This window comes from Alligator sinensis, unplaced genomic scaffold (genome assembly GCF_000455745.1).
Source record: "Alligator sinensis unplaced genomic scaffold, ASM45574v1 scaffold59_1, whole genome shotgun sequence".
NCBI lineage: Eukaryota > Metazoa > Chordata > Crocodylia > Alligatoridae > Alligator > Alligator sinensis.
Genome location: NW_005841878.1, coordinates 2798685 through 2812750, shown reverse-complemented (window position 1 = coordinate 2812750; position 14066 = coordinate 2798685). Strand labels below are relative to the sequence as shown.

Genomic DNA, 14066 nt, shown 5'->3' with positions numbered 1-14066 from the left:
AGGCAGCCTCCCAACTATATATATACATTCCAACAAGACGTGGCGGGCGAGAATTAGAGGGTGCCTTGGGCCGGCCTGACACGGAGCGAGGGACCTTAAGGAGCACACGGCCCTCCGCGAGGACCCCGCCGTGACAGGCAGTTTGCCCTGTCTTGCTTGCCATGACTTGATGTATTAAACTAGATGTTAAGTTGCAGGAGGCTGCCCATTAAGTGCCCTGATGCCTACGGCATTATACACGGCTCCAGCCTTCCCTATACTGTGTCCCATGACTCAGATAGCATCCAAAATACTAGCCTCCACTGGCCCAAACTACCCACTATTACTTTTCTCAGCTCCCTTGCTAAGTCATACCAGTCGGCCTCTGGCTCAAATGTGGCCTCAGGCATCCATAGAGTTACCTTGACCATTATGTCCCCTCCTTGGGGCTTCAGGTCAGGCCCTCATACTTGGGCCTCCCCCTTATGCCCTCTCACTGGGGCAGGTGAAATGCGGCCCACAGGCCAGATGCGGCCCACCAGGCCATTATATCTGGCTTGCGGGGCCCCTAAAAAATTTAGAAAATTAATAATTATCTGCTTTTGGCTGCCTGTCATGTGGCCCTCGATGGCTTGCGAAAACTCAGTAAGTAGCCCTCTGCCCAAAATAATTGCCCATCCCTGCACTAGGGCCTTCACTTATGTTATCAATCTCTTTTGGGCCTGGCCTGTGCACAGCCCTTCAGGTCACCTCAGCAGACCCTACTTTGCACCTCTATGCGCAGTCCTTCAGGGCGCCACTGTGAACCCTACTCTGTGCAGCCTCTACACACATTTAGGCCCCCTTACTGGAGCCACTCTTCTGCCCCTCACTGGGGCCTCCAGGGTCTTATACCCCATGGGGCTCAAGTGTCCATAGAAGTGTTGGCCCCCTTCCTATCCCTACTGCCTGGTTACCCAACAGGTTGTGGAGTCTGGGGGTAAAAGACACCCCATACTCGCCTTTCACTAGGGAGCCAACTGGTGTGGCATTTCCTGGGGACCACCCCTCCATAGACAGCCCCACTATGCCATACTACCCTAGCAGGGTGTGGTTTTACATCATTCCCCGGGACCAGGAGCCTTCCCCATAGCTCCTGCCCTGTACCTCCAAGTTGTTGTGAGCAGCAGCTCCAGCTAGGCAATGTTTTCCCTATAGTTGCAGCCAGCAAACCTGCTAGCTCAGCCCTGAGGGCCTGGGTTAATATGGAGGCTGATCAGCCCCCTCCTCCAATCCCAAGGCCCTCCTGCGGTCATGTAACTGCCTCATTAAACTGGCTCATACCTGCTGCCTGCCCTGCTGCCTGTTCTGACCCTTAAAGACACTGAAGGTGCTCTGCCACACAAAGTATGTCTGTATATACTGTAAGTGTGCATGTGTGTGCACATGTGTGCGTGCCTCTACTTCTATCAGTTATATCTGTAGGCATGTAATCTCTCTCAGAATTTGGTTTAAAAATGATCCATTGTAGTATGTTCATAACCATGCGTGTTCAAATCACTTACATCAGGGGTTTTCAACCTTTTTTAATTAGTGTACCCCTGGAGGCTGGACATGGAGTGGGGGTGTGGTGCATGGCCAGGTGCAGAGTGGCGGCATCATGGGGTGGTGGGTGGCAGTGGTTGCCACTGTGTGCAAGCTTCCTCTCCTCCCCGTGCGTCTGGTCGGCCCTGTGTGGCCTGCAGAGGGATACCACTGTCCTTGCCCGCTGCCTCCCCCCGGCCCTGCTCCTGGGAGCTGGCAGTGCGGGGTGGTTGGTGGTGGTGCTCTGTCCCTGCCCATCCACACTTAGCCCCTAGGGCCTTCCAAAGTACCTCCGGGGGTACACACGCCCCCGGTTGACAACCCCTGACTTACATATGTCTTGCATTCTACACACAAAACAATGTGCAGTTGATTTGTATTCACTAAAGACTTTGTACCATCAAACAATTGTGTGCATTGGTAATTGCACATGATACCTATGTGGAAGTAGCCTGATACTGGCCTGTCTTGTAGATAGAATTTAGGAATTCTAACCTGGACTGTTAGAGCTCTGGTGACAATGAACTGTCAGTTGATGTAAAGCTGGTATTGTCAACTAGAAAGGAAAGTTATTCCTATGGTTAGATTGTTGGCCTGAGATTTGGGAAACCCTGGCTCAGTTTTACTGCTCTGCTATGAACAGCTTGAGTGAACTTGAGCAGGTTGCTTAATCTGTGAAATAAGTAATCTGTGAAATAAGTAGAACAGCTCTTAACTGCTGCCTAGGTGTTGTTAAATATACCAAGGTGCTCAGATTATAAAGTAATGAGGGCCATGTAAGTACCTGAGACAGACAGCAACTATTTGCAGTGCTGCTTCCAAAGAGTATGTATCCTGAATTGGTGTATGGTCCCATTAAGCTGCATAACATTTATCCCAAGATGGACCCTCATAGTTAGCGTGCTTTAAGAGGTGGGGACTGAAGCTGTGAGTGTGTCACTTGTTCCTCCAATGCCAAGCATATCTCTGCGGGCCGAATCTGGCACATTAAGTTTTCTTATACATTAACTTAGACTTTTGACTTTGTTACTGAAAATTATTTAAGTCAGCCTATTTTATGAATTAGGATGTATTGTCTGGACTGAATCCTCTTTAATTTTTGTTCGGATAGCGGTAGATGTCAAATCAAGTTACTATAATTTTTTAAAAATTTGAAAGCAAACATTCATAACAATATTTAATTAATTCTTAAGTCTCAGTTTTTGATACTTTAATATTGTAGGCTGAGAAACTGGAAGAAAAAAGAAGGCAAGAAGAACAACAAAGAAGAGAAATGTTTTATGAAGATCGGAGTCTGTAAGTAAAACTTAAATCTGACTACTTAAGAATGTGAAAGGGGTCACAGTTATTTCATAAACATAGGTGGCATCTACAAATATAGATGATAAGCAGATGGGGAGATTCCTCCAGTGATGATAACTGACCATGGCTCCAGGCTGTTGTGCTATCGTTCTGAAATTGACCCTTTGATGATCAGACTTCAGGGGCTAGAATGATTATATCCTCTACCTTCTAATGCATTGGTTATCAATCTCATTAGGCTTAAGGCACCCTCAGAAAATGCCAGCTCATAGTTTTCACTAACTTTTCGACTACAGAAAAATAATAGAGCAATTTTTTCTGTTGCAAAGAACTCAGAAAGACCACAAAAAGGAAGAATGTTTTAAACACTATGGATTCTTATTTGGAATCTTTGGGTGCATCGACATGTGCAGTTAATGTGACTGAATAAACTCTGGCACAGTCTGAGGTGCAGTAAACTAATCTGAATATCACCATCTATATATGCATTTAAATCACAGTAATTTACTCCGCCTTCAGATAGTAATTGTGTCTGATGGGACTATCTAAGAGCACAATAAATTGGTGTACATTGCCATGCACATGTATACAGTGATGCTTTACTGTGCAACAAATTAGTTTACTGTGCAGTAAAGTGCACGTGCAGACATGTCCTCTGGGTTTATCTTGTGAATCTTGTTTGCACACCTAACAGTTAACATTTCATTGCAGCCTGCAGCACCCTTAACAGGATTTCAAGGCATCCCAGGATGCCACAGTACCGTAGTTGAGAATCACTATTCTAAATGGATTGCCTTTGATTTCTGACTCTTGGAATTTTCAGTGTTTGAGCTGTGAGACAATAGTTTTGATATTATGCTATTCTTAGTTTCAATAACTAAATACATTTTTGCTTAGAAGCTCACCAGATCAGTATAGAATAAAGAACTTATAAGAAAAAGTCAAAAAGAAAAAGCTGTTGGGTAATTCTATAAAAAAAAAAAAGAAAGAAAGAGAGGGGAGAATAGGTAACCAAGAAAAACAGCTGCAAGAATTGAAACGCTTTTTTATTCCTTTGTGGACAAAATCTCATGACAGAATATTATAGAGGTACCATGGTGATAGTTGCCTTACAAATGCATTGCTCAGTGGAGAACATAATTTAATGGTTTATTATAGGAACAGCAAAGCTTAAAAAATTAATGCTGTTATTCTAACATCTTTTTTCATTTGCAACAGCTTGCTCAGTGCCTACTCCTTGATTTCTCAAGCCTGATTTTAGTGCAGGATTGATCAGTCTTTTGTTGTTCTGAAAGTTCAAACTCTCTGTAGCTGTCTTGTTTATGTGACAATGGAAAAGACTCTTTCCATATGTTGGGATAATGGATTTTGTTCACAATTTTACACTTGGTACTTTAGAATCTTTGTAACTTTTGCTTATTATATAAAAATGTGATTTTTTTTTTTTTTTTTTTTTTTTTTAAATATAGGAAAAAATGTTGACCTCCAACAGAAATAATGTTGAGGTTGGTAAGAGGATTAAACAAAGTTGTCTTCATGGAGTTTTCTTCAAATACTACTCTCTGAGGAAGCCACTGAGGTAGTAGCACTGGGTGGCAATAAGCCATTGTGCTATTATTCCAGCATTTTAACACAATGTCTTTACTGAACATGGGGGCAAAGTGTATCTTATTTTTGGGCCTAAATTAATCTTAAATTCCTACCCCATCCTCACTGCAGAGCAGCTCCATGACTCCCCTTGATTTCATGTATATAGTTGAGGAATCTCTTACCTCAATTTTTTCCTTTCATTGCAAAATCTAATAGGATTAGATTTTTTTTTAGCAATTCTTCCTTTTATCCCTACATTTCCTGAACTCTATGACATAGCTTTCTTTGATCAATCTCTTTTCCCATTAATTTTAAGCTCCCTGATTATTCCATATCTTTTTTTTTTTTGAGGGAATTATTCATCCAACAAGGTCTAAAACCAACACTATAAGTGGTGAGGAGGTATAGACTGTGAATTTTGTCCCAGACTTGGCTTTTCCAGTGAGCCCAAGTTGGCCCTTTCTTTTTTAATAGCTCACAAATGATTTACAGATAAAAATTACTATTTTTTTACTTTAAAATCATTAATATTTAAAAAAACTCTTCCTTTAAAAGGTGAAATCAAAGCAAAAATAGTCGTGGCTGTCAAAGGAAACCCTGCATTGTAGATATGAATATCAGAGAAACTTGAGCTATGTGAGCTAAGGCATAGCAGGATAGTGCTGCATCTGGGGCAACCATGATGCACAGTTGTCTGCTGCTGTGCTGATGATAGTGGCACATGCGGCTGCTGCTGCAGCCACAACTATTTTTGCATTCCCTTCCTTCCCTCTCCCACTGCAAAATCAGTGTCCAGGGCTGCTGCCCTGATTACTGCCCCACCCCTACAGTTATGCTACTGTACACGAGATGTGCATTACCAGTTGATTCAGTCTAAGTTGGTATCTCACCAATAACTGAGAATCTAAAAGTTAGAAAAATGTATCATAAGTTAGGGGTGCAGAAATGGAAAGAAAAGATAGGAAAAATGAGCAAGGTTCATGGGAGAGAACCATTTTTAAATACTTAACTACATTATTTTGGGTAACAAAGAAAATGCAGTAACTTTTGAACTTAAGAGCAAGGAAATGGCACACCTGCAGAATGCAGAATTCTCTAGAAATGATGGAAACTCAAAAAAAAAAAAAAAACCTGTAGGAAAACCTTACATCTGAAAACAGTCTCGAGTCTGAATGTGCATGTGTATGAGAGACTTGGAATGGGAAATTATAAGATTCAGTTTAAAAACTGAGGGTGAACTGTTTGAAATGGTTAAAATAATGCTGGTTGATGGTGAGGGATCATACTTTTCTCAAAGTCTCCTGTACTCCAAATTATCACATGGATCAGAAAGAGTTTAGTTCATGTGGCGCCAGAGTTAAAATACTGCACAGTGTCTGTTATTACCAATGTACAAAGAAAAGAAAATCGGGTAGTGTTCTTTGCTAGAAGGCAGGGTTCACATTATCCAGTGAGAAGTCATAAAAAAATCTATGAAAGACTTTCAGAATATCAAAGTAGTCAGTACAAAGATTATTCTTGGAAATGGAGAAATATTTAGAGGTCTGTTGGTGGCCAAAGTATCAATAGTGAACTTAAACAAATTCAGGCAGCAGTTAACTAGTATATTATTCTGTTGAATAGATTCTTGGATATTGGAGGGGAAAGGGGGTGGAAACATAGGAAGATGTAGCCTCTCCCGCTGGATTGGCTCCATTTGGAGCCAATCCTCCATGCTGCCAATCCAACAGCTAACATATGTTGGATCAGGAGGATCAGTCTAACTCATGGTGATTTCTATGAATTGCCATGAGTTACACCCAGGAGCTGCACTTCTGTCTCTGCCTTAAGTGAAGGAGATTGCTGATGTAAAGATTACATTTTCTGGATGTGTGAATCACCTATACATTCCCTTCAGTAGAAGTTTGGAATCATGGAATATTTTGACTGGAAAAAATAGGCTTCTTCCTATACAAGTTGTTAGCTATGTAAAGTGAAGTGCATACATTCAAGTTATCGGTTCTGTTGAATGCTATCTTCTGAGCATTACCAATGTACTTGCTGCAGTCATTTACTTCAACAAGATGGTGAGACTCAGTCAAAGTCGAGAAGGCTAAAAGATTACCTCATGTCTTTGACCACATTGGACAGTGTAGAAGTCTTTCTGAAAGTTGAGGAGGGGAGCTTGATTCTTGAAATTATGTTGGTAACAGATGTTGGGTTGAAATTTTATCTGGCTTGAAATATAGCATTTTAGAGACAACTGGAATACTATAGCTTCAGAGGCACAACTCATTGGAAACCCCAGACTCTTCTTTCAAATCTGCGTACAGTAATAGATTGCTGTTGTTCATGGACTCAGATGAAATTTTCATTGCACTGAGAGAGGAATGCTAATTTTTTTTCTGCCTCCTGGCTTGCCCCATGCTGAGCATCCTTGTGCCCCAGCCAACCCTCCACAGCATGTGGAGTTGGGAGGAGCAGCCCTGGGATGGCAGGCTGAACCTTGGAGCCGCCTGCCAGCCCAGGGTTGCTCTGACCCAGCTAAATGTGCTGTGCTCTCAGGTGCATATTCAAATGGCAATAAACTCCGGAGTTTATTGTTCCTGGGTGCACATTCAAATGGCATGCCTGGAAGCAATAGTCTCCAGAGTTTATTGCTTTGCATTAATTACATGTGTAGCCATGACCACTGAAGATAAAATATCAACATCTTGAAAAGGAAGCATTCTTTTTGGATATTCAAATACTAATTAATGAACACTTGTTACTATTTCAAAAGAAGCATAGCAGGACAACATCATTGTTGTAAAAATATTAATTTGAATCACGGGATATTTTCATGCAAGTGGCTGTGTATCAGAAGGTTTATCTGGGTCTAGCGAGTCCTTTAATATAGCATTAGCACAAAATAAAAATAGCCATGACCCTACATTTTAGTAGCTGCAAAGGGCCGCGTAGACTTTGTTCTCCCCCTCCAACTGACTTAAGAGCATGATCTGGGCCTGACAATATCTCCTGACAAATGGCTTCTGCCATTTTTAGGAGCCCTTTTCTACAGCTGTTTCCCCTTTGAATGGGGAACAAGTTCCATATGGCTTTCTGCATCTTTGACCAGAAGAAATTGGAAGCCTTCTACAATATAGACTCTATACATTCATCTACATCTGATGAAATGAACTTGGGCTCACAAAACCCTAGACATCTTTCACTTAGTTTATAAGCTACTGTAACAAATCCCTGCAGTGTCAGGCACAATCACTACAGCCAATGAGGGATTACTTTATATTGAGTATCCTAGGGGTTAGGGTCACAGGCCAACAGGCCAACGGGAAAGGACAAGTACAGGTAAATAGGAATTCACAGTATAACAACATACACTTAGGGCACATCCAGATGAGTGTGCATGTGCCTCTTGCAGCATCTCAAACCCCTTTGAGCAGTGGCAGCACACAAGAGGTGCACGGGGATGCACGTGCACCCCCTAAGAGTGCTGGTGCACCCCTTGACAGCAGCGTTCCCTGCCTAGGGAATGGGCAGGGGGGCAGGCAAGAGCATTGGTGCCCCCTCTGAGAGCACCGGCCATGGAGTGGGGGCTCCAGGAGAAGCAATCCCCATGGTCCCCCGGGGCCAATCGTGCCTGGTGGTGGTGGTGGGGATTCCTTCACGGCCCCAGTTGCTGACTGGCTGCTGGGGAGGCAAATGCCGCCCCACCCCGACTCAGGAGGCATCAATCACCCATGCCTTTGAGACGCTGCAAGATGCATGTGTGGGAACAAAAAAGCATTGCAAAATTTGGTGTCTGGATATCCATGTAACAAAATAAAACCCAGGGGAAAAAAGCAGGGCAGGGCACAGTGCCAGACCATGCCCTGAGGCAACCAGAGGCTCGGTCCTCCACGGAGACACTCTGATAGCCAGCCAGAGCATCTCTATGGCTGCACAAGGACCAGGGCTGGTAAGTAGGATGTGGCAGGGGCTGGAGATGGGGGTGGTGCAGGATGCTGGCCCCAGCCTATAGCTCCCCCTGGCTGCAGATCTGGGAGGAACCAGGCAGGGTTATTTTGCCTGGGTTTTTATGCCAGTGGTACTGACCACTACCTGTTTACTTGCCCTCTAAGCACTAAATTTGCCTCAAAGCGCATGTCTGGACATGCGTGCTGAGGCAAAAAGCCCTGGCTCAAGTTTGTACCACCTCTATTTGAACTGCTGCAAGCACATATGCCTACATATGTAGATACGCCCTTAGAGGGCAAGTAAACAGGTAGTGGTCAGTATCACTGGCATACATACATTGAGTCCCCCGCTCACCTCCAGAGGTGTTCCCAAGAACCAGCCTTTAGTCCAGAGTTGTTCTGTGTAGCTCTGTAGGTCAGGGATCATGTGCAGTTGGTCTGTGGTTCATCTGTACTGTGCAGAGGCTTCTCTCTCCTTCAGTCCGTCTAACAACAGGCACCATAGCCCCCAGGAAAATCTGGCACCTAGCCAGCCAAGGGCTCAGAGGCTGCCACCTCTTCCTCCTGTCCCCCAGGTTTTCTGGGATTTGCAGTCCAGAAGCAGGGCTCTCCAGGGTTTCTCATCACTTCCTCTCCTGCTTCCAGGTGCCTCAGGGATTTGCAGTCCATGGTCAGTCAGCAGGCCTCCACAAGGTTGCTCCCCTTCTGTCACACAGTCATATCACATTTTCAGTGTACACAATGCATTGCATTACACAGCTTATACATTATGCTACATCTCTACTCTGCCTTCTACACATTCAAGACCCTGACCTCTTCCTTCTGGTCAATTTTACTAACTAGTTCTCTTCACTCCTCAGTTTTCCCTTTAGAAATGTAAAATCTAAATTATTAGATGTATTTTTATTTATCGTTCTCTCTACATTTAAGTGAATCAAGTAATGATCTCTTATAGTCTAACATAATTTTATATGAACAGGTCTTCTATAATGTCCGCACTTATTGCCAGAACAAAGTCTAAAATAGCATCACCTCCTTGGTTCAGTCATTATTTGAAGAAATCAATGACATCTAGAACTAACTGTATGCTACCATGATTATAAGCATTTGTTCTCTAATATATAATTGAGAAGTTAGCCTCCCATAAAGATACAGTTCCCTAAATTATTCCTTTCTCTAAATTATTAGATTTTACTATATTCAGATCCAATCCTGAGGGTCTGTAGCAGACTTCTGGCACTATCTCAGTGCTACCTCTTTTATCATCTTTCCCTAAAGTAATTTTGACTTAGATTCTGTTTTATTTATGCTGTCCCTTCTCACCATATTTTCTTGTATACACCATGCCCATGAATAAGATTCTCACCTCAGAGAGAATCGCCAGACTCAGAGAGTGGTGGTCGATGGAAGTGAATCATCATGGCGCTCCGCGACCAGTGGTGTCCCCCAAGGCTCCGTCCTTGGACCTGTTCTCTTTAACATCTTTATAACAATGTGGATACTGGTGTCAGAAGTGGACTGGCCAAGTTTGCCAATGACACTAAACTTTGGGGTAGAGCATCCACACCTGAGGATAGGCTGGTGATCCAGGCTGACTTGGATAGGCTCAAAAAGTGGGCAGATACAAACCTGATGACATTCAATACCAACAAATGTAAGGTACTACACCTTGGGGAAAAAAACCTGCAGCACGTTTATAGGCTTGGCAGTGCTATGCTCACTAGCACCATGGCCAAAAGAGACTTGGGGGGTCATGATTGACTTTAAGATGAACATGAGCCACCAATGTGATGTCGCAGCTGGTAAAGCAAACTGAATTCTGGCTTGCATCCATAGATGCTTCTCAAGTAAATCTCAGGATGTCATCTTCCTGCTGTATTCAGCCTTGGTGAGGCCTCAGCTGGAGTACTGCAGGAGGATGACATGATTCTTCCCCTCTATTCGGCACTCATGAGACACAGTACTTCAGTTTTGGGCCCCCCCACTACAGAAAGGATGTGGACAAATTGGAGAGAGTCCAGCAGAGGGCAACAAAAATGGTTAGAAGGCTGGGGGAACAGGACTTATTTAGTATGGATAACAGAAGACTGAGGGTGGATTTAATTCAACTACCTGAAGGGTGTTTCCGAAGAGGATGGAACTAGACTGTTCTCAGTGGTGGCAGATGGCTGAACCAGAATTTCCAGTTGCAGCAAAGGAAGTTTAGATTAAATATTAGGAAAGACTTTCTCAACAGGAGGGTAGTAAAGCACTAGAACAGGTTACCCAGAGAGGTTGTAGAATCTCCATCCTTGGAGGTTTTTAAGACCTGGGTAGACAAAGTCTTGGCTGGGATGATCTAGTTGGGAATGGTCCTGTTTTGAGCAGGAGGTTAAACTAGATGGCCTCCTGAGGTCCTTTTCAACCCTGATTTTTCTATGATTCTTTCCTTGTTGCATTCCCTTTTACAAAAAGTATAATAAAGGCTGTTAAGAAACACTGTTCCCTCTGGGAGTGCTGGTTAAATGTATCTAAAGAAGAATTTTCAGACTTTGTCAAGCTTTGTTACCGTAAAGATTATGTGTGATGGTAAAAAAAAAGTTGATTTTGTACACCAAGCATGTATCGGGTAGGTCTACTGAATATTGTACTTGGGGAAAGTGGATAGAAAATGATACACAATGGGCACGTCTATATGTGTGCTTTAATGTGCAATAGCTTATTTTACTGCACATTAAAGAGTCATGTCAAAAAGCATGCTAATACACTAATGCACAGTAAAAATAGGCTACTGCACATTAAGTATCACTAACAAGCTTTTGCTACTGTGCATTAGGGCAGCCTAATGCTTATTTATTTAGTACCTCATATTAGAGGTACTAAATTTAATGCACTGTAGCCAAAGTGCATTAATGAATATGTAGATGCTTCCAATGAGATATACATAATATCTAACAAATATATATTGATTGAGTTAATGAAAATATATAGACTACTATATGACATTGGTGTCTTCCCAAGCTCATAACTGTTAAAAGAATCTTCGACTGTGTAGAGGGCAGGGAACTTGGGGAAAAAAATAAATATACCCTTGGATGATGCTACAGTAGTGTATCTTCCAAGATACTTTTTGCTGTGGTATGGCAAATACAACTCCACAAAGCAATGTAAAGTTACCGTGTGACATCTCGTATCTTGTTGCACAACATTAATTTAGGTTATTGTATCACCTTTACTAAGCCATTTGGCAGATGGTTAGATAAATACTTCTTGTTGGGTTCAGTCCTGCATGCATTTGGTATGTAACAGATGACTGGAGTGTTTCTATCATCAGGAGCAATAGGAAACAACTGTGAGGTGGCACTGATCTATAGCAGTATTCATTGGGGAGTTTGATATTCTTCATTTCACCAGGCTGATGGGAACAGTACCTCATGTCACATGCCATATGCAGAATTATGTTCTCTGATAATCTTGTCCCATGTAACTGTTTCAAATAGAAAAGCTGCTTATTGGCCTGTTCTTTTCTATCTAGCCCTGACATAAACAGGTATAACTGCAGTGAGGTCATTCCCATCTTTGATGAAAACCTCCCTACCCCACCATCTATTGCTAGCACTGGGATGTTATGTCAGAGTTTGTTTTTCATCCCATCTACCTCCCTTCATAGTGTCTGGCTCAGGCAGTGCATCTCTGTTTATGAAACATCTGAAGAATCCTACCTTTTGTTTGATCCAAAAGATGCATATGGCTCATGGCTTACAAGTTGCATCTGTTCCCTCCTTCTTGCCTGCAAGGTTCTGCTTTCTCTTCTGGCTGCAGGCCGGGGCCAGTCCAGAGCGAGGTGTGGTGCAGATGCACCTGCCCCTGTTGCTGTTGTCCCTGGCTGATCTGGGCACAGGGAGAACCAACCCCAGAGCCTCTCCTGACCTGCTCCTATCCCACACCTCAGGGAGCCATTTTCTGGGGAGTTCAGCTCAGCTGGAGACATCAGTAGCAGCATGCAAGTTCCTCCTTCCAGCATTTTCTCCCTGCCTGGCTTGTTTAGTATTGCGAGAAGGACTGACAAAAAACAAGCTTTTATTTTGAAAGTGCTGAGATCAGTGGACACCCTGACCTTTTCTAGGGATGAGTTCTAGGTTCACAGACAGACCCACTGTTGAGAAAACTATCACATGCATATATAGCTCTCTCCATTGAGACTGGCAGCTGCCTTATCACAGGTAATTTTTTAGCAGAGGTCATGATCCTAGCATGTTAGGGAGAACCTAAGGTACCTAAAGCAAATTCCTACAACAGCTTTGAAGACAAGGCTTGAACATTGAATGTAACCTGCTATTCAATGGGGAACCAGTGCAGAGCCCAGGGTGGCATGTTCTCAGTAGCTTGTACTATTGCACAAAAAGACCATTGTATTCTGAAGCAACTGTAAAATTTGGGGGCTGTACATCCGTCATTTCATTTCTCAGTATAGAGAATGATAATAATCTGACCTATTTGTATTAATCCCCTCTTAGACTTGCTTTGCAGATACCCTTATTCCTAAATAGAGAATAAGGGAGTATATTTCAGCTTTTCTGTGAATCACAGTAAGAATATGTGAATGCAGTCAAGCAAAACAGGCTGGCTGTCTAATACCACATCTATAGATGTGAAGTGGAGACCCCCATGGGGTTCACTTGCTCTACAGTGTGAAATGCTCTGGAATCCCCTGCAAAGGAGTTCCTGCAATGCACTTCTGCAAGGGTGGACCCTGTAGCATTCCCTACTCCATGCTTGCAGACATGCACCCCGAAGAGAAGAGGGCAGCCCCTAGAATTGGGGCAGAAACAGTGGCTTGTGAGATATCTGGGTTCTCCTCCTTGCCATGTTGCTGGGAAAAAATGGTTCAGACTCACTTTACAATGTTCCAGGATAAATTGTTACCATGTTTTCTGTGGCAACAGATTTTGGGCTTTGTCCTAGGACACCTGTGAGGAATATGTAAATGGGAACTGCACTGTCCCAGGACAGAGCAGGTTGTTCCACCACAAACAGGACATCTGTTTCTATCCATTGTGATTTGTTATGCTGGTTGTCATCTTTAGTCACGGCCATCATGCATGCTGTCATGCCATACTAACTTTTCTTGGAGTTACTGGAGCCCAGGTCTTTGAGAAAATGTTTTGCTTTTATTGAATTTTGTATTCGATTCCCAGATTTTACAGTTTTGGATACTATGGCAATGAATGGTTATGCCAGTCTATTATCCATTACATATTTCTGCCTATTTGTACTATGAAAAAGCTGCCCTCTTGAGTGTACAGTTTACATATGGAATGACAGCTTCAAAATATTGAGTCAAATAGAAAAACTCGTGGAAAAAAATACATGAAGAGGATTTTTTAAAAATAAATTGTATTTGTATGTAAATTCCTGCTACTGTAACTCTCTTGAATATATTCATTTGCAATATTTTCTGTTTAGAATTTAGAGTTAGAAATGCAAAAATCCAGAATACCATCTGGCGAACATGCCAGCCACCATGCCTGATTTTCACCAACACAAGGTAATACATACTCACCTGCCAAAGCAGTCTTCTGAGAAGTTGTAAAGCACAAAAAAATAAAACATGAATCAAAATAGGAGTTATTTATTTATTTATTGTTACAAGATGCATAGTAGTGTCCTTGCCAGTTTTCACTGCTCTATGATGTGTGGTTCAAACAGCAGGCCAGT

General features: G+C 42.7%; 1 protein-coding gene across 1 annotated transcript in view; it reads left to right on the top strand.

The window, feature by feature from the left end:
* EPSTI1 (epithelial stromal interaction 1) overlaps nt 1–14066 on the top strand; it is a 103462-nt gene that overhangs the window by 50687 nt on the left and 38709 nt on the right. Inside the window, exon 6 of the mRNA XM_006017315.3 lies at nt 2765–2838. Coding sequence (XP_006017377.1) covers nt 2765–2838 — 74 coding nt within the window. The remainder of the gene's footprint in view (nt 1–2764; nt 2839–14066) is intronic.